This window comes from Camelus dromedarius, chromosome X (assembly GCF_036321535.1).
Source record: "Camelus dromedarius isolate mCamDro1 chromosome X, mCamDro1.pat, whole genome shotgun sequence".
Lineage (NCBI taxonomy): Eukaryota > Metazoa > Chordata > Mammalia > Artiodactyla > Camelidae > Camelus > Camelus dromedarius.
The window spans coordinates 36,835,726-36,861,061 of record NC_087472.1 but is presented as its reverse complement, the minus strand read 5'-3'; the positions used below and the strand labels follow the sequence as shown (position 1 = coordinate 36,861,061).

The 25,336-nt window shown below is 39.2% G+C and overlaps 1 protein-coding gene across 10 annotated transcripts in view; it reads right to left on the bottom strand.

The window, feature by feature from the left end:
- PAK3 (p21 (RAC1) activated kinase 3) overlaps positions 1–25,336 on the bottom strand; it is a 240,316-nt gene that overhangs the window by 58,501 nt on the left and 156,479 nt on the right. For 8 of the 10 annotated variants that reach the window (XM_031445108.2, XM_064482942.1, XM_064482945.1 and 5 more), the window contains 4 exons: positions 11,768–11,868; positions 7,374–7,418; positions 6,059–6,212; positions 4,666–4,703 (listed from right to left, as the gene is read on the bottom strand). In XM_031445108.2, the coding sequence (XP_031300968.1) occupies positions 4,666–4,703; positions 6,059–6,212; positions 7,374–7,418; positions 11,768–11,868 (338 nt within the window). The remainder of the gene's footprint in view (positions 1–4,665; positions 4,704–6,058; positions 6,213–7,373; positions 7,419–11,767; positions 11,869–25,336) is intronic. The other 2 variants (XM_064482943.1, XM_064482944.1) reach the window with 1 other exon arrangement.

Here is a 25,336-nt window from a genome sequence, read left to right as displayed (position 1 = left end):
ACAGGTAGACATATGATTTTATGTATAATTTCAAGGGTTCATAGACCTTCTGAAGCCCATTCATGGACTCCACATTGTAAACAATACTCTAGAGAATACACTAGCTAGAGAAATTACCTTAAGAAACTCTCCTTTCTTTGAGCTTAATTTTTTAAATTGATACACAGTTGATTTACAGTGTTGTGTTGGTTTCTGGTGTACAGCTTAATTTTTAAAGACTGAAGAAATAAAAAATAAGGACTTTGAAGACTTTAGATAATGCTAAATGTGGTCTGTGAGCCACTCCTCGTGCTTCTTTAAAACTCAGATTTCACGGTTCCATTCCAAATCTCAGAGAGTGGAGACCTGGAATCTGCATTTTAACAGACTCCCTGGGCAATTTTAATGCATACTGGATTTGTTTTAAAAACACTAATCTAGATAAACAAAATAAACCAGGACTGGAAATCAAAAGTGTAATCTGTCCAAAGGTACACCTGGGTTCTCTAGGCACAAATCATGGCAGATTCATATTATCACTGTTATCTTCCACTCAAAATACTACCTCAGGATTCCCAATGCATTACTTCACTCTCAATAGTACAATAAAAATACAAAAATTTAAAAGTAGCCTCAAACTGAAGAGTAGGTCCCTGAACAGTATTCAGCATCTAATAACAATAATATCAAAGAAGCTATCACGACTGAGCAGCAAAGCAGTAAAGCATATGATTATGGGAGGCATCGCTGAATTCAATATTAATTATATAGCCATTAGTTTAACACATTTAGAGAAAACAACATTGTTTTTATTTTGATTCCCACCCAGGCTACTAGAAGATGCCGAAACTTGTGAGCAATTTAGGCTATGTCTATAAGGGGTAATCAATCCATTACATCACATCCTGCAGATAGCTAGGTCTACTGGGAGCGTTTCTAATGCAAAACAAACAAACAAAAATTCCAAAACCCATGAGCAGTGGGAAGTGCAATCTCCTCCTAGAACCATGAGGAGAACACAAGGTGCAATTCCCCATTCCTTAAGTTACTGAGTCTCAGCAAAGTGATCCATCCTGACCTTAAGGGTCTAAATTCAGTTCATTCAATGAGTAGAAACCCAGCCTTAGGTAGTTTAATCAATCATCTCCATCTGGAAGTCCTGCCAGCCCTCCAAACCCAAACTTTCCAATAGGAAACTCAGCATCTTCTCACAGAAGCATGCATCTCCTGAAAAATAACACCCTCATCCTTTTGGCCACTCGCATATCATTCAAAGCCCGCAGTCATCTTTGACCTCAACCTTTCCCCCAACATCCAATCAATAACCTAAACATCTCTGGAATTTGAATCTAATCTCCATCCCCACTGCTACTATCTCATGTAGGCCCTCATCACCTCTGGCCTTGGATGCTTGCAATATTTTCCCGGTCAGCCTCCCTTCATCAACTCTTCTCTTCTGTCCTTAATTCATTTTGGACATTTGCTGTCAGCTCATTCTTCTAAAGCATAAGCTTTAAGCATCTGCTCCACAAAACTTCAAGGGCTTCCCACTGTACACTTACACAAGCCAGATTCCATAGAGTACCATTGAAGGGATTCTATGACTTGGCTCCAACTTAACTTTCAAGGCCTAACTCCTATAATGCCCTTTCCTGCATTTCAGTCTTCATTCAAACCCACACTCCCTTGCCCCATTGCTCTCTTAACTACCCTGCCCTTTATCATGCTTTTCCTTTGCCTAGAATGACCTTCTCTATCTTTGTAGATCCAAATTGCATTTGATCTTCAAGATCTAGTTCAAATTCCACCTTTTATATGAAGCATTTTTTGGAATCAACATTCAACAAATACATACCAAGTGCCTATTTTGTACTGGCTTAAGCCTTTGAAGACAAGGGCCTGTGTCCTTCTTCCTCCCCAGCTAAAAGTAATCTCCTTTCTCTGAATTCTCATAGCAAATGGACACATTTTATGGTATATAACATATAGTACTGTGCTCCTTTATGTTCATACTTCTCTTCCCTTACCAGGCTGAGCTCCAATTTTCTGACTGAGCTCCAAAGAAGCACTTGATAAATATATGTTAAATAAGTGAATATCCAGTTGTTTTATCTCCAAGCAGTGAGATCATCAGTTTTTTTCTGATCTGATGGAATATTTTGAACATTATGTAGAGTTAGTTTTAATTCTACAAGTAAAACCAAGCTTAAAAAAAGCCAATATTTTAAGAGATATATAAAACCAATACAAAGACTATCCTAGCAGGTTGGTGTTTAAAATAACTGAGCTCCCTAAAAAAACAGCAACTCTTTCTTTGCCAAGATACCTATCTAGTATTGCACAACAGTGACAGTAATTAAATCAAGGGCAGTAAGGTATGTGTTGATCACGGAAAGCTGGCATTTTTGTCTTTCCCACTTTGCTATTACCTCCCTTCATGTGCTGTTTTCAATGTGGCCCAGGAAGCTGTCATGGCAAAGCAGCGGCAGGAGGGAAAAGACCAGTGAGACTGGGAGGGCGACATTCTGCTCTGTTTTGAGAATTCTGAACAAGGCACAAGTATGGCAGCCTCATACAAGTCTCATGTGAGGAGTGAGTTTTTGTCTTTGTAGCCATCTAAAAATAGTAGCGAAAGTAGCTTACATGTAATAACCACATAGTATGTGCTAGGTGATGTCCGAAGTATATTATATGCCTTATCACATTCAATATTCACACAGGTTTTAGGAAGTAGGTACTGCTATTATTCCCAGTTAAGGCTGAGGAAAGAGAGGGTCACAGGAGCTGAGCCACGTTCCCAAAGTGCCTCAGCTTGGAAGTGGAGGAATAAGACTAAACACCTATGTCCAGAGCCTCTACTCCTTTTTAAAGTTTTATGTTAATGGTGGTAAAACACACATAACATAAAATGTATCACCTTAACCATTTTTAAGTGTACAGTCCAGGAGTGTTAAGTTTATTCAGGTTGTTGTGCAACCAATCACTGCTGTCTATCTCCGGAATTCTTTTCATTTTGCAAAACTGAAACTCTATACCCATTACACAACAACACTCCATTTCCACCTCACCCAGCAACCACTTTCTGTCTTTATGATTTTGACTCCTCTAGGTACCTCATAAAAGTAGAATCATATAGTATTTGTCTTTTTGTGACTGGTTTATCTCACTTAGCATAATGTCCTTGAGGGTCATCCATGTAGCATGTGTCAGGATTTCCTTCCTTTTTAAGACTAACATTCCAGTGTATTGGTATATTACTTTTGTTTATCCATTCAACTGTGGATGGACACTTGGGTTGCTTCCACCTTCTGGTTATTATGAATAATGCTGCTATGACTATGGGTGTACAAATATCTGTTTGAGACCCTTCTCCTAATTCCTCTGGGTATATATCTAGAAATGGAACTGCTGGATCATGTGGTAATTCTCTTCAAAATTTTTGACGACCTGCCATACTATTTCAGAACCTTTAGTCTTTACCAGTAATGATTTACTGCTATCACATTGACTGCCCAGGGTGACCACCAAGTAGGTTAGCATGTTTGTCCCCTATAAAAGGAAGACTCAACTTGATTGTCCATGACTTTGAATAAGCAGTTAGGAAAATTTCACTAATGGTAATTATTTCACTCCTAAGGAAGCAAATGGGGCAGGAAATAATTTCTATCAGGATATCAAAATGAAAATCATACAAAGGGAAGCCTTGTCTAAGATCATTTTCTGTGTGGGGTACTCTTTCAGATACTAAAGTACTTCCTAGGCCTTGGAGCTTGGTTACTGATTTTCTGGTCATATCTCTGATAAAACTATCTACATGACTTTGGGCAAAGTCGCCTCCCTCACTGCATCTCAGTTTGCTGCAGCAGGTGACAGCAAAAGGTGTAATGGTATGACCTTAGACAAGTTATTTCACCTCTCTGAACCTCATCTGTAAAATGGAGACAATGATAAGACTTACCTAACTAGGTTGTAGGAAAGGTTAGTGAATATAAAGAATTATTAGCCCAATGCCCGGCACATTTGTTCAGTAAAGAGAAGTTTCTATCATTATGTTTATTATTTTCAAGATTCTACATGTAAAAGAAATAGAAACACTTGTCTTTGTAAAAACTTATCTATGAATTTTCATAGTAGCTTTATTTAAAAGCCAAAAACTGTAAATAGTCTAGAAACCCTTCAGTGGGTAAATTATTAAACAAACAGGTATATATCCATACCATGGAATAGTACTTAGCGATAAAAAGGAACAAACTTCTGATACATACAACTTGGACGAATCGTAATAGCATCAGCTGAGTGAAAAGCCAATCCAAAAGGTCATATACTATATTATTTCATTTACATGAAATGTCCAGAAGGATAAACCTATAAAACCAAATTATTGATAGCCTAGGGCTAGGGTGGGGTGGATGGGGGTTAACTATAGGCAGACATGGGAGACCCTACTGGGATGGTCAAAGTGTTCTAAAACTGGATTGTGGTGATGGTAACACAAGTATATAAATTTACTAAAACTCATCAAATCGTACACTTAAAAAATGGGTGAATTTCATGTACCTAAATTATACCTTTAAAAGTATTTTTAAAAGATTCTATGTGTATCTAAAAACTAGATCTACACAATTATACTCTGTTGGACCACTAGAAACACTAGTCACACAAAACTGTTTTCAATTTTTCACTTACCGAAGGATGGGCTGCTATGTATCCATGTGCACTTTTGTCTGAAAAGTGAAGATAAAGATATTACAAAAAGATTGCCTCATTTAGAGACCATGCTTAAAAAAATTGCATGTGTTTGATCAGAAGGACATTTTCCAATTCAGTATTAAATAGATACTATGACAAATGACATAGTTTTTCTTAAAATAGCTCACACTCTTACATCATTGCCATATTCTCACCACCCCATCTTATAGATCTTAATGAAGGCCTCCAGTGAATCTCATCTATACTGGGGAATGTTGAGGTTACTATTCCTGATTGGTATGATTCTACACATTTATATCCAGAACTTCTCCCCGACTGCCTCCTTCCCTCTCCCCCTCTGTCACTCCTTTCCCTCTTCCCTTCTACCATTCCTTCCTTTCTCCTTCTCTTCCTCCCCTCCCCCTCTTATGCTATTAGTCTCAACACTAGAGCATCAAGAATATATGGTGAATTTCAGAATAAGCAATAACTCAGACACTGTTGAGTTCTAACATAGTTTTCAGGATTTCACCTTTGTAAACTGAGAGAATTTGACACATAAAAATAAAAGGGTTAAAAAAGCAGTGGCAATATGGAATAAAGAATAAATTTTGAAAATCTGCTTCTAGTAAAACCAATGTCAAGAGGTGGGGACTCTTTATAGCTGGGGCACTAATGATAGTATTATCTTCTTTCTTTAAATGTAAAACAACAAATTGTTTTAGAGAGGCGACCCAGATCATCTTTTTCAAATTGCAAAAATTTTGTCTGGTGTGTTTTTTTCAGGTGCTTATATTGGAAATTTGAACATCAAAGCTTCAAACAAAGGCTGGGTCTACATGCTAGCAAATGAAATCGAGATTTGGCAGGAACATGGCCATTTCTGTCTCTTATAAATACCAGGACATGATTTCTTTTTTTTAAGTCTGATTTTGAGATCTGATCAAAATAACCTAGCAACCACAAAATTTGTGCTGTGTCATCATGGGGCAATTCAGTGACTCTAAGGCAATATAATAAATTTCAAGAGAACATGGTTTGATCCAGACATCTCTTACTTCATGAACACATCACAAGGCCTGATCCTAAGTGACTGAGTGTCTTCACACCAGTGAAGAGACAAAACAACAATTGTGACTGCTGATTCAAACTGAAAACTACTGCTTCACTGAACAATTTCCTTATTTGAGTTCTAAGATCACCCAAGTGCTATAAATCTCCTAAGATCAACTTCAACTTCCAACTCATTTTTTGGCTGACTTTATGTTAAAGTCATTCAGAGAAGGGACCAGAATTGACTTCAAATGCCCTACAGACATTCTGTTCCAATCCTGAGGTTCTGAGATTAGAATGACGACTTCACTTTTTGATATCCTAGATTTACTCTTACCTCCTGATGTAAAGCTCATGTATTTCTGGTTGTTGACGGTTTCTTTGGAATCATAGAATTTGAGAACATCTAGAACGGCCTGTGGGTTCTTCTTCTGCTCCAGCTTTGTGATGTTGGAGGTTTGGAGTAATCGTGCCCACTGCTCAGGAATTCCCTGTGGACAACCAAAGGGAAAGAATGGCACCTCAGAACATTCAGCAGCTCCATTTTCACGTTCCAGTAAAGTTCTTCACCAAGAAGCCCATGCTACCTGTAGGATTACACTTGGGAAACTGAAGTTACACTCTAGATTTAAAGTTAGTAACTTAATAATGCAATCATTCTCTTCTCTAATTAAAACACATAGGTAAAACTAGGATCCAACTTAAAAAGGGTGGGTGGGAGTATGACTGTGATAGAAAAAAAAAGCGCATGAAAATCACCTCCATATTAACTCTGCTCATCCATGAAATGATGTTTACGGCTTAGCTTATTTTTTCTGGTGACTCAGGGCAGACATAGCAAGACTTCTCTAAATTTGTGCACAGCATAGTATAGTGCAGATCAATAGATTTTACATGACTGGAATCACATAAGCTGTTTCTGGGCATGTTGAAATTAGAGTATCTTTTAGAATACAAGGAAATCCTCACCCTTGGTCAGTTCATACTTTGTGATTATCAAATGTAATTTGGGGTGGGGTCTAGAACTTTTAATGTAAAGGGGGATTGAGAGGAGACAAAAATAGAATTGTGGAGGAGGAATAACCACTGTGATGCTAAATAGTAACATTAATGCTGCTTTGGGTGTTTTCCCTGCAGCTGTCTCCTCTTCTCCCTCCGTCCTCTCCTCCCTGCTTCATTCATTGGCCACATAGAACCTGGGGACTGTGACAACCATGCCAAAGCCTTATGAGAATTTACAATAATAAGAAGCATTTAGAGGAGAGAGGAGGGAGTATTTGGCAATCGAACCCAGGAGAATTGCAAAAATTACACAGAGAGGTTAGTTTTGCATTGAGCATTCAGCATTCTTTCCTACGTGTTCGGCCTCCAGATGTCCCCATTTCATAATTATCCAACCTCCAAGAACAACTTGGAGCGAGAAACAGACACACTATTCCTGCAGTGCATCTAGACACAATTTCTGTGGCTTTGTCCTATGAAGTCTCGGCAAAACAATGTGTGACGTGGGCCTCCAGAGTTTGGGAATGACAACAAAAAAGTGAGATAAGCCAAGCAACAACTCTACTGCACACACATGAACCTGCTGCTGCAGTGCTATGACATCTCAAAGAAGCACTTTGATGCAAGCTTCTTTTGGGCCTGTGACGCACCTCTGGGAGCTTCCCTGGGCACATCTGTGAGCCATAGAGATCTGGCTGTAATGGACGTAAATAAAGAAAGAAAAGAAAGTTAAAACAGAATGTGGGACAACTTAGAAGGTGGGAGGAGATGAAACCAATGGGTCTGAATGGGGAGGGGGTAATCCCTTTTAAAGTGGGGCGGTTATGAAAATAGGGAGGTATTAACTAAATCGGGGTCAGGACAGGCTACAGGACAACAGATTTAAGAAAACAGAGAAAACGACAATGTTCCAAAGTTTGGATGCTTAGTTCCACTTTTGGTCAGATGCTTCCTCCATAAATATGCAGTAATAAGAATTACCATTCAATGACTGCAGAAGTTACTAGAAGGCAGAAACATGATTTTGGAGGGAAGAAGGATGGCATCGTGAAAAGCTTCAGCAATCACTTGTAAGTTGTTTTTACAACTGGGTGATCACAGCTAGCCAATGGCCATGTGACGAACTTACAAATTTCAGTTCCCAATTCTGGTGAACCATTTTCAATTCCCCATTGGAAGTGTCTGTATGGCTAAAATTCAAAGAATAGTTATATGGTAATGCTGAATTTTAACCTTTTGTCCTCATTAAGATGATTCTGTACTTTGGAGCTTAAGTCATGGCTGCCTTAGAGAAAACTAGATTAAGGATTTCCCACACAGCCAGACTCTATGTTTGAATTTCTTAGGCATTTAGACCAGGGAAAGGGAAACCATTTCATTTCAAACCATATTATGAATAATGTCCATTTTAATGCTGCAGTTCCAAACTCCCACTTCCCAAAAAATAAGATCAGCTATAAGGTAACAGCTTTGTCTAAATAAAGATATTATCTCCAACGCTACAGAAACATGCTTTGACCCAACTAGTTTGATCTGGGATATAGGTCTTTGATTCCTGCCTTTTGAGGGTTACTCCAAGCATAGTGAAAGGACACTTTTACATGCATTCATCACGCAATTTGATGCTAAAGCCTTAAGCCAAAAATTTGAACTCAGGAGCCCATGCATGATCCCAGTTCTGATTCTAAGTGCAATTAATGGCATTTGGTTAATACTGTAATGGCCAAAGGAGTTATTAAGTGTTACAAAACCAGGTATGCATTGCACATAACCACTAGAGCAGACATCACTGGCATGATCATTACCATAATCATTAGAATATTTGCAGTTATTTATACATTCTCATGGCACTTCTAAACTTTTGTGATAATAGTCTTGCAATCACTAGACAGCAGGAAAAAATGCTGTTGGTGGCAAAAGAGTCTCCAGACAACTATACTTACCACGTGACTACACTGCTGACACAATTTCTTTTTGCTTTTTTTAAGTTGAGATAAACCAGTGAATCAATGAAACCTGACACTAAAATTTGAATGTACGCCACAAAGGTACATAATCAGACAGCCACTCATTACTCCAAATTGAGGTACAAATCCCAAAAGTTAGATAGCTAATGGAGACCTAGAGGTGTGAGCATCAGAAGCAGGCGCACATATCAATGCCTGACCATGTATATAATAACAACTAGATGTACATCAAGCTGGGGCGGGTGTCCAGTGTAGCCCAGGAGAATGGCAGCATGATACAACAGGCCAAGCATTTATCTTATCATAAGAAATGATAATTGATATCACTCATACCATTTTTCCCTCTGATTGACTTGAAGCGACCGTCACAGGTCTAGAGGTCTGGAAGGGGGAGTTCTGAAGTATTTGGGACAAAAATGGCAATATAAAGGGTAAGGACTTGTAATAGTTTAATACCCCCAAAAAATCTCACCTCCCATCCTAATTTTAACCTCAGGGTCCAAGTGGATGAACAAGTGTACAAGGTTTTATGGGCCAATGAGCCAAAGGGTAATCACCAAGCAATACACCAACTCAGTGTCCAAATATTCAAAACAACAGGTCCTTGTAAGACACCTGACTAGACAGTTCAACAAACTGCTCAAAATTCAACCTCAACAACCTCAATGATCACATTTAGTAATATGTCCACACCCCTCCCCGCAGGCACATGCGCGCACGCACACACACGCACTCTCAATTACTGGTACTGTGGCATTTAAGACCCAATTCTAAATCCTACCAATAAAATGACTTTTTAAAGCTTACTATCATTTGGTATTTTTAAAGTTAGTAAATATAAATCATAGGTTACGATAGTAAGATAGTAAAAAAAAAAAAAAGGCAGAATTTGGTATCTTTAAAAATAACGTGGGGACAAATAGAAAAGATTATCCACATGATAATAAAGTACACCTGATTTCCAAATTTAGCCTGTGTCTTATCTATATATTCAGTGGATTTCTAACAACTGCATCCAAACACTTTATTTCAGATTAGGTTTTTGGGAGGAGGGGAAAGTTTTTTTGTTTGGTTTGCATCCAACTGTTTTGCACAGTTGGAGAGACTGCCCATCACATATCCCACCCCATCCCTCTCTTGTTGGTTCTTTGGGTTCTAATTTACAGTATAGTGAAAATGGCTGGTCTATAATCAGCAGGATGATGGTGATTCACTTTCCTTCATTTCCATTCAGAACCCATAAAGAACAAAGAAAAGGTGAAGGTAGAGAAATTACATCAAAAGATGTCAAGCAAGTAGGAAAGAGTGGAAAAGATAGAAAATTGGAAAGGAACCAGAATGTCACATGAGAATAGTGGAGGGGAAAACTTTCACATCAGAAAACAAAATGGAAGAAAAAAGAAAAGAGAAAACTTGGAATGACAACAATAAAACATAAAAGAAGATTAAACAGAAGAAAAGCACATAGAAAGCAAAAAGGTCAGAACTGGAAAGAGAGTTCTCAAAATAAAAAAGGGAAGAGTTTTTTAGATAAAACTTAAAATGATTAAAGTGTTTTTACTGTTTCAAATTTCAGAAAAAATCATAATCTCTTTGTTTACAATTTTGTAAAATCTAAACTTTTTCAGATTATAAAAAATATATATTTTTTGTTTTTGGTGGTGGTGATGATGGTGTTAGCGGTGACAGTGAGGTTGTATTTTCTAAGTGTAGCTAAGAGAATATTCTCAAACACAGCAAAGAACACAGGCTGGGCTCAAATTCAAGGCCATTTGAATAATGTCTCTGACTCCAATGATGAAATTGGTTAAACCGGTATCTCAGCTTAATCAGTGTCAGTACTTCTTAACATTCTCTTCTGCTTGCTACTGAGAACATACAAATAATCTGCTCATATCACTTTACAAGGCTAAGATATTTACTCAGTTTCCATTTCATTCGCATACTGTTTATTTCCTGAATTGAAAAAAATAATTTGTCTGTCAATTCAGAAACATGGTTTGATTCCCCAAATCAAATTAATTTGTTCCTTCTTTTTTTTTCATTTAATCTTATGACACAATCTGCTCACTAACCATCATGTTATGAAATAGGAAATTTAATTATTGAATATCTAAATTTATCTCTAGCTTAAGAACCAAGAATCGATGGTGATGGTTCTATTGAAGATTTTTTTTCCAGAATGCATTCAAAATTACTCATTATCTCAGAATGCACATTTTGTTTGAGTTCCTTACTAGTATGAAACAGTAGTAGATCTTCCTGAGGACATGTTTCTAGCCACATCTTTTCCTTCATCCATCTAAAAGAAAGATGTCAGATCTTTAAAAAAATATATAAAATGTCATAGATCTGAGATTGTATACTATTTGAGCACAACAGATATCCAAAGAAAGATTGGACCTATAGCTGTGGTTCTTCTAGAGAATTCTTATTGGTATTTATTGTGGATTGTGTATATATATATGTATGTGTGTGTGTATATATATAAAAGTTGGCACATAACCACTAAAGCATACATGATATATCCATCAATATTTCTTCCTGAAATATGGGGCTTGTTGTTTGAATGCTGACAAAATATACCTGTTAATAAGCTTAAAAATAAGCTATATTCTTGAAATCAAAGTGAAGAAAAGGTTAATTTTACAGAGATTTTTGGTTAGTTTATCTGAGTAATCCAGGTTCCAATGTAAAGCCTGAATTATTCAGATGGACTGTCTTCACTGGCCAAATTGAGGCAATGGTTCTCTGATTCACTCCATGTGATAAAGAACAGGCTCAAGCTGAGTCTGTCTGTCAGGACTACATCTCCTGTGCCACAGTCAATTAGCATTTTCAATCAAGTTGAAGACTAATCACGAGCAGACATTGTTGTTAAGATGGACAAAATAATTTTGCTAGTACTCTTGCCACTCTCTAGTTCCATCTGCGATGGTCTAGGCAAAGTTCATCTTCCTTGAAATCCCGCAAAACATCAAGTCTGATATTTTGGGATGTGGCAAGTCTTCCTTGAAACCTATTTTCACAAAGGAATTTGTTCATGGCTTACAAAACAAAATAAGGAGCTTACTTACAGTGAATTCCCCGGTGACTGCATCAAACCCCACATGAATCGTATGTTCAAAGTCTGAAGGAAGAGAGATCTCTGGGCGTTCTTTCTCTTTCTTCTTATTGGCTAAAGGCAAAATGTTAACATGTATTTATTTGGATATAGTTTTGGCATCCATAAGTTGTACAATTAGGTTCATCAAAACAATTACAAAGTTGAAAGACAATTGATTCCAACATGATTTTAACAATATTTAACTCCAGAATTTATAATTTTATTTAAAAAAGCAGCTAAGAGTTCGATAAAATGGTTATGTCCAAATAATTTACAAATTTCAAAGTCCAATTCAATCAAAACTTGTAGTCAAACTAATTTATGTTCTTCACTAGTCTAATGATGTAACTAACACGTATCTAGGTATCTTGCGTTTAACTGGCTTTGTTGGATCAAATACCACTTACTAATGAAGAAATTCATTTGATATCAAGTCAAGCTAAGCCTTACTGTTAAAAGGGATAGGAAAGAAAAGTGCTTAAGCTATCTATAAAAGTGTTATGAATTGTTTCCATGTTAAACTTATAGCTAAATATCAAGTAGCTAGAACTTCTTTAATTTACATGTTTATATTGTGAAGCATATCTTAATAGACTCTTGGTTTTCTTTCAATGAGAATACTATTGCAAATCAATAATGTTGCAAATCTTTCTTTATCATTAAAATGTTTTAAATCATATCTTACCCAGCACTTTGCTAGCAAAAAAAAAAAAAAACCCAAATTACTGCTTTTTACTGAATTAATTTTTATTTAGTTCTTAGAGACCTCGAATCAATTCCTTGGTTTAGTCATTCTAGTTTGTAGCTATTTTTTCCATATCCCTATTATACTTTATCATATTAGCCACTCAAAACCACTCTCAAGTAACAGATTTTTCATAGTGACACAATTATGAATAATATGTCCATAGTTAATAAGTCAAAAGCCTTTAAAGATATAATCACTGAAGAAATTAAGTTGGGAACTGTAATGAAATTAGACTATCTCAAGAGATCCCAGGAGGAAGTTATTGTGGAAACATTGTAAAATGGCATTTGGTAGCTTCCATAAAAGACATATCAGCAAATCTGAGCATGTATCTCTAATAAGGTGACATTTCACGGTCAAAAAAATAACACCCACTCTCCTAATACTGGGTAATTCGGCATGAACCAGTTTTACCCAAGTTGAAACCAATCAACGTTAGAATTGACAGGGTGGCCAATTTAGAACATTCTGGTTTAAACAGATGTTTCCTTGGTCTGAATTTCAGACAGTATTCGATTAACCATAATGGATTACTGGTTTTGCGGGTTAACCAGGATAAATTTTAAATTCAAAACGTTTCGTGTTCAAATGTCATTCTTATGACTTCTTTTCTCTTTCTACTTTCACTGTGGCATATCTCCAGCCAGAGGACAGAGATACGGGACAGAAATACAGAAATTCAACTTGTAAGAGGATTAAGGTACAGGATTATGAAAGAAAGGTTGGGAGGGGGGTTGCAGGGGAACAAGGGTCACTCAAAGCGTCTGCCTAGCCATGGAACACATTTAGGACTCATTTTGAAAAGTATATATGGGCCATCTAACTTAAAATTCAGCATGGATTCCATATTTACAGTGAGCCTACTTTATTGACTTTTATTTTAACTTAACAGTGAAGATTCGAGTTTTCTGTTGGTACTTCTACTTCCTCTGCATGTTTGTGGACTGTAGCTACCATTTATATTTGTTCAGCTACCATTTTTACTTGTTTAGAAAGGCAAACAGAACAGTCAGCTTTCTGTTCTCGCCCCTCCGCTGAATGTGTCCCACCTACTCCTGTAATCGTTTTCTTATTTTTCCTCTTTCCTGATCTCCTCACCAGGTTGGACATGGCTCACCACCTCTCTACTTCCTTGACAGTGTGAATTGATTCTCCCCCTCCCTCAGTGACCATTCTTTATTTGATTGGCATCTCTTCTTCTGTATTTCCTAGCGCAGTCTTTGGCATTCATTTCTCTTGGATGGCATCCACTCCCAGATACTAACTTATATTGGGTAATTTCCTAATCTGTGGCTGGCAGGGGTAGATACAGATTTTGTGGGACCCAACACTTTATGTAATTTGAGAGGAGAGCTCACTTTAAGTGAAAACAATACAACATTGCTAGGGTGCCTCCTAGAGTCTTGGAAGAATCCCAGGCAAAGTGAGAAACTCTGAAGAAGCAGCTTTATTCATTTCATAGTAAATCTACTCCTGACGGTTAGTAACGTTTTTGGGGTCAAAGACCACTCTGAAAAATCTGAAGAAAGCTCTGGTACTTCTGTCTATAAAAGTGCACTATACACGCATACACAATTTTGCATATAATTTCAAGGGTTCCAAATTCCCCTGGACGTCAGGTTGAGAACACCTAGCTTAGTCTGTATCCCTAATTATATCAACTTGCATTCAGGAACTCTCTTGCCAGAAAACAGGCTCCCCCTACTTCTCCATTAGTAATAGCTGCACAATTGAAGCATGTTGACTTAGATGTAAACACTCCATTTGGGCTAAGTTATGTGAATCAGCTTAATAGTTTCTCCCTAGAAGGCCACCTGATTGCCAGTCCCTTACCAGCCTAATTATGTCATTCCCTTCACTCGTGACTAATCAAAACAGAGGCGGGAAGCCCAAACTTGCTTCTCTTCCAGTGTCCATGCTCTCCCTGAAATGATCCCACTCACCACCCAGATCAGAGAAGACTTAAGGTCTTGGACACCTCTTTGGGAGGCTGTAAGCAATGAAAAGATTATGACCCTCTCTCAAATAAAAACAATATTAAAGCATAAGAAAGGTAAGGAAGCCCCAAAAGTTCATGATCCTATGATGATTAATTTAAGTCTTAAAAAAAAACTACTATATATTTCAAATCAAAATGTTCCCACATTTTGAGTGCCCTGATTTACTGGGCCTTAGGCACATGCTTACTTTGACTATGTTGGATATTTCAGCACTGGCCCAACTGCCCAAATCATCAATTTGGGAGCTTGACTCCTACTTTAATTCTGTCTTTTAAAAAAAATTATTATTTTTTGGCAGTGGGGGAAGGTAATCAGGTTTACTTATTTTTTAAATGGCAGTACTGGGGATTGAACCCAGGACTTCATGCATGCTAGACACGCACTCTACCACGGAGCTATACCCTAACCTCCTATTTTAATTCTGTCTTAATCAGTCACCAAGTTCTCACTAGACTATCTCCCAAACTCATCTTGAATCCATCTTCTTCCTTTCATCTCCACAAACCATTATCTTAGTCCAAGGCACCAGCATTTTCCACCTGGTCTTACCGCCTCCAATTTGAGGCGCCCCCTGCAATTCATTACTCTGTGGCCAGAGTAATTTTTTAAAAATATATATGTCTAACTATATTCCTGCCTTTAAGATCCTTAAATGACTCCCCATTATCCATATGTTAACAGTTCATGCTCCTCAGCATGCCAGCCAAGGGCCTGCATGAGCTGCTCCCAGCTTGCCTCTCCACTGTCTATTCTTGCCATGGCCCCCACAGTTCCAGATCCATTTCATGCTCCTTCCACTGCCAGCTTTCCTCATACTGCCGAGCTTTTCCACATGCTAGACTGAGGCCTGGAAAGTCTTACTTCTTACTGCCTGCCCCACCTTTGCTTTGTGTGGATCACTCCCATTAGCCCTTATTCTTGAAGACTCACTCTTGGGCTTCCTCTCCTTTGGCAAGTCTTTTCTCTCTTCTTTCTGCAGACAAAGCTAAATGTCCTTCTCTTCACACTTCCATAAAACTACCCAGTGTATACTCCGAGCTTGGCCCTTATTAACGCTGAATTGTTATTTCTTCTTTACACACCTATCTCTCTAGCTAAAATTTGAGATACTTGACAGCAGAGACTGTATCTTACTCATGCTCACATTCCTCGCACCTGGTTTATGTCTGCACACATAATCACTATCATTTATGGAATATTCACCATGTGCAAAGTGCTTCTAAGGTTATCTCATTTAATCTCCACCACAATCTTAAAAGGCAGGCCTTACTATTACTGTATTATTATATTTTTATTGTTTTATAGATGAGCAAAGTGAGACTCCATGAAGTTAAACCACATATCCATGATTACACAGCTGGCAGGTGTCAGAGCCAGGATTTGAATCTAGGTCCCAACTGTGTCTACAGAACCTAAGTTTTTAAGAGCTATACTATTTATTACTCAGTAGCATTAAAAAAAAAAAAAAACTCAACAAATTTGAGCCCTAGTCTTCAGTAAGTGTTTAGTGACTGAATGGAGCCTAGCTGAGAACTTTTTTTCTTTCTTTTTCCTTTAAGGAATACTAAAATGTTTGTAGCTCCCCCTGAAAATTCTGTGAGCATTGGTTGTTTATATTAAGATTCAGCTTAACCTGAATATTGGGCTCGTAAGACTCAGCCTGATCAGCTCTCAGAGCTGAGTTGATGTTTGCAGAGAGAAGCGGCACAAATGAGTATCACTTTCTAAGCACATCAACCATATTCTATTGGAATCGAGAACAAAGGCCACAAATTGCTGACTAGACCACAAACTACCAACGGTGTTTGGCCCTGGGACCCTCTGTTTGGACATGGGTTCTGGCTGTAACTCCAGGATCCAGCTTATCTCTCCAGAGTCTCTCATCCTGACATCTTTCTCCATTCCACTCCATCTCCATCTCCAGTCATCTGTCATCTCCTATATGCCCCACTCCAATGTTCTGCATTTCTTCTAGTGACCAGGGCTTGCTTCATTAATATCCCCCTACACCTTCAACCTCTTCATTAACTGTGCTCTTTACTTCTTGCCCTAGGTTCTCAAACTTCACTGTGCACCACTCTCATGTGGGAAACTTAAAAAGAGAGAGAGACATCAGAGCCCTACTCCCAGAGATTCATATTTAGTCTGGGGTAGATTCCAGCAACTTTAATTTTTAAAGATCCTTGCATATTTCCATTCAGCAGCTGGCATGGAGAAAATTTTAAACCCTACTATTCAATGAAGGTATCACTTCCTCAGATCGTCCTGATGGATGCTGACCATTCTTCCTCATTCCAAACCTTTAGGCCTGGGGGAGTGGAGAAGGGCAGAGTTTCCTCATTTTTATTTCAGATTGTCTAAGATCAGTACTTCTGCACTTGCCTACACACCCCTGTCTTTTGAGGTTACTGCCACTTTGTTCTCCTGGTCAAGTTCCCTAATCCACTGAGGACTTTGGCTCCCAGTATTCCTTCCTACACTCAATGCTGCCATCTCTCTGTGAAATGGACACCTCTTTCACACCCTTTCCTTGTACCTCCTTGACCTCTCTCAACTCTAATGGACTTCATCTACCTTCCACTTCTTCAATCCACTCCCATGGCCACCATTAAACCAGTGGTTCTCAAACAGGGCTGCTCATCAGAAGAACATGTAGAGTTCCATAAAAATCCCAACATCCTGGGCCTACCCAGAACCTACTATATCAGGATCTCTGAGGGTGAGACATGGGAAAGGATTTTTTAAGCGCCATAGATGATGTGCAGACAGAGTGGAAAACCACAGCTACCCTAGGACTTTTCATTATCCAGAACGACCTTTTCTCTGAAATAGTCTCTGAAATAGCCCTGTTACCTCATTCTCTGAGCCCAGCCCCCCATCCCGCTAGTTCTCTCACTCTTTCAAGTCCTTAATTCCTATTTTATTTGTTCTTTGATTTTAACAACACCTCCAATCCCTGGATCCCTCCATTTTTAGCCAATTTCTCATCTTCCGCCTGGCCTAGAGTGCATGGTTCATCATTCAAACTGCTCTTAAGCCACTGCCCTGGAAACTATGCTCCTTTGGCCTCCTCTTGCAATTCTCCTACCTAACCCTTATCCTGACAGAATCCAACCATCCATGAAAACTCCACTTCCATGCTGAGGCTGCTGAAAGTTTTGGGGGGAAAATTCACAGAGCCATGCAGATGGGTGCTGACTATACAGGTCATGGACATCAATGGGTCATCAGTGGTGCTGGGTAATAATCTTCTTGCTCCTTGCCAACTTCATTTCCCACCTCTCTTACTGAATATTCTAGAATTTCACCACTTTGCTCAACCTTCTGCTTCTTCCTCTCCTCCCTTACTTTTAGTCAGAAATCCCTTCTACTTCACTGAGAAAAATGAAGGCCATCAGTTTGGAACTCCTTTGATTCCACTTTCTCTTCCACTCTTATGAATTTGTCTCCATCAGTAACATCTTCCCCCTTCACATCACATCTTATTGGAAACAGTGTCTGTCCTCCCGCCTAAAGTTTATCCCTTCACTGATTGTCTAGATCCCTGTCCCTGTAAATTCTCCAAAGGAGTCTCACTCCATCAATTACCTCCTATTTCTTCTTGTATCTCCAATCTCTCCCTCTCTATGGACACTTCCTATTTGGCTTAAAAAAACATGCTGAGTTCTCTTTTTTCCTTAAAAATTCAAACTCTCTGCTACCTCTCATCCTTCTTTAGCTGCTAGAGTCTCTCAACCTTTCCTTCTGTAGCTTAAACTTCTTGAGAAGGCAATTTAGGCTTCCTTAACCCTCACTCTTCAAACCACTGCAATGAGTCTCTGAGGTCACCAATTGATCTCCTTTAATATGGCCTTTTTTCAGTCCTCAGAACCCTTGACCTCTCAAATGTCAAAGCTGACATTGCTGAGTCATGAAAGTCCTGACCTCATGAAACTAACTCCTCCCCACCTTCTTTCACATACTTCTTTCCTGGAGTCTATTCCTCCCATTTCTAGGTCTTCTGTAGACTCTCTAGTCTTCCCTGGGAGCTGTCCTAGGTCCTCATCTCTTCTCATCAACACAACTCTCTTTTAGGTCACCTCATCTACTCGTATGGTTTCAATTACTATCTACCTTCGTGATCTCTGGCCCTGACCTCTCTGCTGTACCCTGACCCCATAGAGTTAACTGCCCACTGAATACCTCTATTTGGATGCCTCACAAGCTCCTCACTCTAAATATTTTCAAAAGAAAACTAATTCTCTACTGCCTTTCCCTATCTAAAATAAGAAACTACAGTCCTCTTGTGTTCCCTACCTCACCTTCCTCTAGCTTCTCCTGTCACCATCCGATTTGTTGCTTAGTTCTACTAATTCTTCCTCCTAAATATTCCCTCTGCATTTTCTCTCCTAGTCTTACTAATACTAGTCCTTAGGCTAGGTCCTTTCTCACTTGCATGACTCCAACGGCCTGACTCGCCCTCTTTCATCCTCCCCTACCCCGCCCACAGCCATTCTTCTCCTTTGGCTAGAGTGGTATTTTGAAACACAAATCTGATATTATTCCCCAGCTTCAACATTTCCTCCTTGCCTCCAGAATCATATTCAAAGCCCTTAGCATGGCATATATAAGCCCTCCAGAAACCTATCCCCAATTACTGCCACAGCTCTGTCTCCCACTTCTCTCCCACTCATGCTCGATGCACTCATGCTCTGCTGAACTACTTGTAGTTACAGTCAGAGAACCTCAACCAGTAGTGTGTCATGCCTGCTGCCCTCATAATGCTGCTCCTTCTATATGGGATGCCACCCAACTCTTACATAGCTGGCTCTATTCCTTCTTTAAGACTCACCTCAGTTCAGTGGTCACATCCTCCAGGAAGCCTTCCCTAACTGCCCCTCCCCTCAATCTTGAATAGATGCCTTCAGTGCCCCCTTCTCTATTGTACTTAGCACGCTAAACTCTGCTCATTGACTAACTTGTCTGTGTCCCTTACTAGGCCATCAATCAGTTCCTAAAAGGCAGGAACTGGGACTTATTCACCTCTGTACCCCAACATCTATCTAGCACAGTACCTGATTCAATAAATATTGAATGAATAAGCAAATGAACAAATGAATGGATGAATGAATGACCTGCATTATGTGAAATGAGACCTAATACATGGAGACAGGGCATGCCTATTTGCCATTATGTGTTCATGGATGAGGAGACATTGATCCAGTTTCCCCAAGAAGGCTAGGATATGTTTGCGAGTAGTTGCTATATTTGCAGTTGGTGGTGATGGTGTTGTTGCTGTTTTGTTTCCCCAACACTGAGGATGAATCTGTACTCACTCGGGCACACCTCTTGTCAGGTGCCACTTTGGGGCCACGACCATATATTGGCAACACAGTTGTGCAGGGTTTAAGGTACAGCAAAGCAATCAATTCTCCCCTGGATGAAATTCCAGGGTGGTGCTATGCTTGCCTTCTGAAAGCATTTTAGAAAACTGTCACCTGAGTCTTCCTTGTTGTACGAGTTCCACTTGTCGTCTTCCCTAAAATTCCTGGAAGATTGGTTGGGCCTTCTCATTGGATGTCATATGGTCACGTCCAGAATTATTTTTTAGAACACTGTCTAGCTCCTTGAAAACAGAGCATGCAGGAAAAGAAAAGGAATAACAGAGGACAAACATAGAGAAATGCTTTCCTACATAAATTTAGCCTAAAAGCATAGAACAATAATCATTTTTTAAAAAAAGCAATGGAAAGCACACAAAGTTACAGTATATGGCATAATAAAAAATGACATTGAAAGCCACATTAATACAGAAAGCTAAAACCAAAATATTACATAAAACATATTTTTAAATGCAGAAATAATTTTTTTCCAAAGAAAAAAACCCACACAGGCTAGCTAGTTCTAAGCAGCAAGCATTTCACAACCCTGGCTCTGAGGAACAACTCTCTCTTGCTACTGTTCCAGCTTCCTTTCCTTTGAATCAGTCAGTGGATCAGTTAACCAGCACACGTGGAATTGTGGATCAGTGTAGTGACAGATTGTGCTGAGTGACTCATTAGGAATCAAAGTAACAGTCTAAACTTGCGATCTAACTGGAGAAATAAGCTGCGCAAACAAGAAATAGCAACTGATACTACCAGACCAAAGAAAATTTGGTGCTAAATGGGGAAGAATAGAGTATAAATGCTGTAGCATGTCAAAAGAAAAGAAGATCAGAGAAATTCGCGGTGGATGGCGAGGGCTTACTGGAGGAGGGAGGACTTGAGAAATGGGTCTTAAAGGATGGAGAGGCAGGGAAGGAAAGGCAGCTCAAGGAGGAAGGAAAGGAGAGGCAAAGCTTGGAAGTAGGAACATATATAGCATATTGACGACTCAGGGAGAAGACAGAGGAGTAAATAGATAGGGTATAGTCTTGGAAATCAGGAAGTAAGAAAGATGGAATTAGAGGTCGCTTTTGAGCAGGGAGGGTTATATGATAGAAAAGGTGTTTTCTGCAAGACAAACCAGGCAGCTTTGTGCTGCCAGGTACACATGGCATGGCGGGGTCAGGCTTCAAGACGGTTGCTATTCCACACAGGCTGAGGAAGAACATGAATGGTGGGGGTGGAATGGGGGGAACCTATCTGCCACTGCATCTGTTGCTTCCCAGATCACCTACTGGGCATTTCCTGTATAAACTGTACATGTGTCTGATTTCTGCCCCTAGATTGAACATTTTTACCTGAGGACATGGAACCTTGCCTTATATGGAGTATCCCTCCACAATACTCAGCGCAGAGCGAGGCACATAAAAAGCAGGCACAAACCTTTTCTGAGTAAAGTATAGAAGTGAACTACAGAACATGTTCCAGGTAAGCCTATATGAACATCCAATTCTGTTACAGCTCATTCTTAAACTGAGCTAGTTAATAAACCAGATCTGTGCTCAAAGCCAGCATGCCACTCAGATTAATGCATTGGCTGGTTGCACATAAGTCTCTATCCTGTGATCTTCCATGAAGTCCTTTGAGATAAAGAAGGTCTAAAAAGTATTTTGCTAGGAGGTTCATGTTGGAGTTGCTGGGGTTGGAGCCCTGCTGGGAGGGTCCCTTGTCCCACAACCCCTAGCTTGACACAAGAAGCCCCCCTCCCTCTCCCCTCTTTGTCCCGTTCCCCCGGCCCAGGTGCAAATCTGTACTCAGTGTTACGTGTTCCTGAAGCCAAAAGAACTTGTGCAGAGATAGAGGTCACTTCTGGCAGGGGCAGTAGGGTGCTAGGTTACAAACCCATCATACTAAAACGCTTGCTTTTCACTTCAGTATCCCTGGGCTTCGCTCTGGGAATGCCATGTTGAAAAGATATATAAGTATTTTTAAAGGGCCATCCATCTCCTATGGGTGACAACCTTTACTTTTCCCAACAGACGATCCTTAGTGATTTAGTCACTCTTTAGCTGGGGGGTAGGTGTTTTCAGTGGTTCAATAATAATGAGGAAAAGGGCCCAAATTGTTAAATACTGGATTATGGGTGAATCTAAAGGGAAGGAGGAGAGGTGACTCTTGTGTTCTATTTTAATATAGTTATTTAATATTTTAATTGTAAAAGCATTAGATATTATTTTTGTAAGAGAAGAATATTTAAAGGCTGAAAAAACAACACATGAATTGGGGGAAATAATTAACAATTTTTTTTTAACAAAGGCTGTTACTTTCTGCTAGCCAGTTAGGCCTTCAGGAGGAGCGACTTATAAAAATAAAGCTATGACTACTGTTGTAATTGCTGACTGAGAAAATGGGTTAGATTCACCTAGGTTTCACTTACTTTCATTAAAAACTCCATGTTTGTGTTTTCCATTGGCCAAAACCTATCCGCAAAGCAAGTTAGGTGACCCTCATTTTACGGCAAGCAGTATATGATTCAACCACCACTGGACTAGGAGTCGGGGATAGAAATTCTAGGCCAGCCTCACTTTGTAATTAGTAGTGGGGCAAGTTTGTGGAAGTCAGTTAACCTCTCTAACCCTCTGCCTTCCTCTATAAAATGGATAATCTTTGCCTCCATCATAGGGGGTTTGAAGGATGTAATTGATATGAAAGTACATTGAACACTGTAATCCCCCAACTGCCATCCGAAATACATCATCTCCTTAGGAATAGACTTATTAACAGTGTAACTGCTTGCTGGAGAACTAAGTAATCTGTTGCTTCTTAAACCCAGCACTTGTATCCTATGAGTGATACCCTTGCAAATATAACTACCAAGAAAGAGGATTAAACTGGGCTATCGAACATTCACTGCTCTTATATCTTTCATTTTATTAGCAAAGTCTAGAAGTATATAGTTGGGAAGGCCCATGGTGGAAGGTTCATTCTCCTGTTTTCAGGTAGAATCTGCTAAAGCCATGAAACTCCCTCAATAAAGAACCTAGAAAATTTCACCCTTGGTAATTTGTAATATTTAATCAGCACATTTGGAATTTATGGCTAGTCACGTTCCCTCTGGTGAAATGGTAAGCCCATTTCCTCCTGTCAGGTCTTCAGTGGCTATGGAAAATAATATGTGCTCTTCATAAATCAGTAGCCTTTAATGTACAGATAAAAAACTCAAAGTGGTCCCTGATTTCTGCAAGGGCAGCTATAAATGCAATTCATGGGTTGAGTGTTCTATGAGGATGATGGGACAATAAAGAAATGATGGTCCCTTGTGAGCCCTTCTAGTGACCCCCACTCACACACCCACAAACAGCCATCACCTTCAGCAGTATCATCTTCAAAAACCTTCAGCCACAGTGATCATTCTGACAAATCATTAGGAAGTTGACTCTTACTCATCTTCTTCCAGGCAACACACACTGGTTCCACTCTCATTTACACCCAATTCACGCGTCCAACAATTTCAATGGAAAATGTTTGAAAACAAAAAGCAAATATGAGGCAATGTCCTAAACCAGACACTTCTGATGATGTGGATAATTATACAGGGCACAAATAAATTTGAGAGGGGGAAAAGGCCTCATTTGTTTTAAGGATGAAAGCAACTTCACATCCCTTAGCTAGTGTCAATTTTCCTTTCCTTGCAACACTTCATTTTAATGTGTAATATATCTCTCTTCTGTCTTCCTCTCTTCTCATACATCCCCTGTATCTTCTTCATCTCCTAATCTCCCTCTCATATATTACTTTCTCTCTCGATTTATTTCCCCCTGTTGCTTCTTTCATCTGTTTATCTCCCAATTCCATATTCCATATTTCTCTTGTATTTGTCTGCTGGGTCTAGTGGGTCACCATATTTGTGCCCAGTTTCCCTGTTTATCAGCCTTGAAGTAGAAATATAGGCCCTAGTAAGTAGAATGCATCCTTATCCCCCCTTCTTCCCATTTCAAACACAGAGGACTCCTAGGAGAAAAGAGGAGGTTCTTTCCTTTGTTGCCAAAGGGCAGGGCAGTGATCTCCAAAGAGCACTGTTTGCTGAGCTGTACAGCCTACATTTGAAGAACCAAGAGGAATGTACACACCATTCAGGATGTAGCAGTCTCTGACATCTGGCTTTCTACTAACAAAACCCTCAGTTGAGACTCCTACTCATTATGAGTGCAATGAAAATAACCTTGAGCTACTGCAAGATCCCAAAGGGTCTTCAGCATCACTGAAGAAAGACTGCATACTGTTCAGTCTACTTACCACACTAAGTATTTTTTATTGTGCATTAATTAGAAGAAAGTTAACGTGTATTGACCAAAATATTGGATTAACAAGACCATAAAGGATGACTGAGTCTTCTTTAATATAATTGTTGCACAGTAAGGCTTCCTGCTATGTAGTGTGTATAGAAGATAACATACTCTCGGAATTAGAACAATTATATATATATATATATATATATATATATATATATATATATATGCAATACAATAACAAAATTATATGACATTATTAAGACCTTTTTCACACAGATGAACACACTCACATAGAGCCTCAACTTTCTAAAGTAAGTAATGTGCAGGCTAGTAAAGTACACCCATCTAACCCGCCAAATGAGAATCTAACCCACCCAACACCCAAATCAAATATTAGCACATCCCTATTGTCAAGAATATTTTTTCACCATCATTTCCCCCCCCCCAAAAAAAAACATGAAAAAAAGTTTTCTTTCCCTTTGAGTGGCAATAGAAAAGTCCTCTTTTCTGAAATTCAGATATGTTTCAAAGCTCACTAACATCCTTTTAAGGAAAAGTGAAAGCCACTGCTGGCTTCTGGATGCTAGGAACATAGTTTACTACATATCCCTTTGTCTCATTGCTAATGTACAAGTATAGCGATTGGCGCCCCAGAGACCTGGGAGATTTCTGGCTTCTATTGTTTGCTATGTGACCCTGGGCTGTCTACTTAAACGCTTTGTGCTTAAATTGCCTCATCTGTAAAAAGGGGATAATACAGAGTAGTTGTAAGGATTGAAAGACTCAATACATGAAAAGTACCTGTCACACAGCTTGGCACGTAGGAACTAATTAGTAAACGACAGATCACTTCCTATGCATCTTGATTTGACTGATCCAACTATCGCCTTGTACTCCTCCAGGAAGAGGGACCTTCACTTCCATTTCCAGGCTCACCAGCTCCCAAATCTCTGTACATTTTCCACAAACAAAATGCACATGAACTGTGCTCTCTGAAGACACGACCCTTCACACAGCATCATGTGTCCCCTGAAACACACCTAATGCTCTAATGCAGCACAAGACACAAGATGCAGAAGCACACTTCAGAAGACACAGACGTCACACAGAACACATCACCGCCAAGTGCAGCCTCACCTGCTTCTTTCCCACATG